The sequence below is a fragment of the Stegastes partitus genome, unplaced genomic scaffold (assembly GCF_000690725.1).
Source record: "Stegastes partitus isolate 25-593 unplaced genomic scaffold, Stegastes_partitus-1.0.2 Scaffold2526, whole genome shotgun sequence".
Lineage (NCBI taxonomy): Eukaryota > Metazoa > Chordata > Actinopteri > Pomacentridae > Stegastes > Stegastes partitus.
The window spans coordinates 17,970-19,096 of record NW_007580257.1 but is presented as its reverse complement, the minus strand read 5'-3'; the positions used below and the strand labels follow the sequence as shown (position 1 = coordinate 19,096).

The following is a 1,127-nucleotide window of genomic DNA, read 5'->3' as shown; positions in this document are numbered from 1 at the left end:
TTGGTAACGTGTGAATAGCTGAAGGAGACTAGAGAGCTGTGTGAAGTGTCGACCAAAGGCAGGATTCTACCTGAAGTTGATTCAGACTGATGTGAACATATGTCCTGATGTAAATATGTAAATAACAGGCAGGTGTACACACCCACGCACTAATGCACAACAACACAGCAAACACTGTGGCTCAGTGTTCGCTGCACTCAGGCATCACAGCACCTCCCGACTGACGGCTGTCGTTTCTACACAACCGTCACTTTGCATTTTACCGTACGAGCATGTGACAAACCAACACTCTTACACCCAAAAACAACAAAAACACGGATCTCAGTGTGAACTATGTGGATATTCTGCATCTTCTCATCTTTTTAAACCGTTTGTTTGAAGCTTCGGTTTGCAGCAGCAGCAGCATCATCCAGCTGCTTCATGTGGAGGCTTCAGCTGATGACACGATGCTTTAACCCACACAGGAATGTAGCCGCTATTGTCAGAGTGTAGCTGAGTGTGTGTTGAGTCAGCAGGTGAACACACAACACACACACAACACACACACAGACACACACAAACGCACACACAGATGCACCACAAACTAATCATTATTGTTTGTGTTCAGGTTCTGGACAGCGACCGCTTGGTGCTGCAGAAGATGAAGAAAGCCGCGAAAGCCAAATACACATCAGGACAAGGTACACACACACACACACACACACACACACACACACACACACACACACAAGGAAAACAAACACACATGACTCACTAGATTGGGGCCAAACAAAGCAATATTTAACCGGTCCGTCTCAGCACAAACCTGAACCCGATCCTTTGTTTACGTTCACTGTCACACAGTAGCCATAAATGTAGAAATATTGTAATTAAATGCAGTGGTATTAATCAATAATTGATTACTCTGCGTTACTAATTAAGTACTCTGGACATTTGTTCCTATTTTAAGCCATGAACACATGATCTGAGGCGACGTAGTTGATCCCAGTTCGTCCTGAACACATGAACTCTGGTCGGAGGTCATTAAACGTCACATTAGTCTTTGTCATGTCGCCCGTTGGTAGTTAAACTCTCACAATGCTCTCTGCTGCCAACATGGACCGCTTGTAGAAAGAGTGACGCCTGCT

General features: G+C 44.9%; 1 protein-coding gene across 1 annotated transcript in view; it reads left to right on the top strand.

Moving 5' to 3' along the window:
- Positions 1–1,127, top strand: part of LOC103375275 (arf-GAP with SH3 domain, ANK repeat and PH domain-containing protein 1-like) — a 21,996-nt gene that overhangs the window by 3,994 nt on the left and 16,875 nt on the right. The window contains exon 2 of the mRNA XM_008305503.1: positions 608–680. Coding sequence (XP_008303725.1) covers positions 608–680 — 73 coding nt within the window. The remainder of the gene's footprint in view (positions 1–607; positions 681–1,127) is intronic.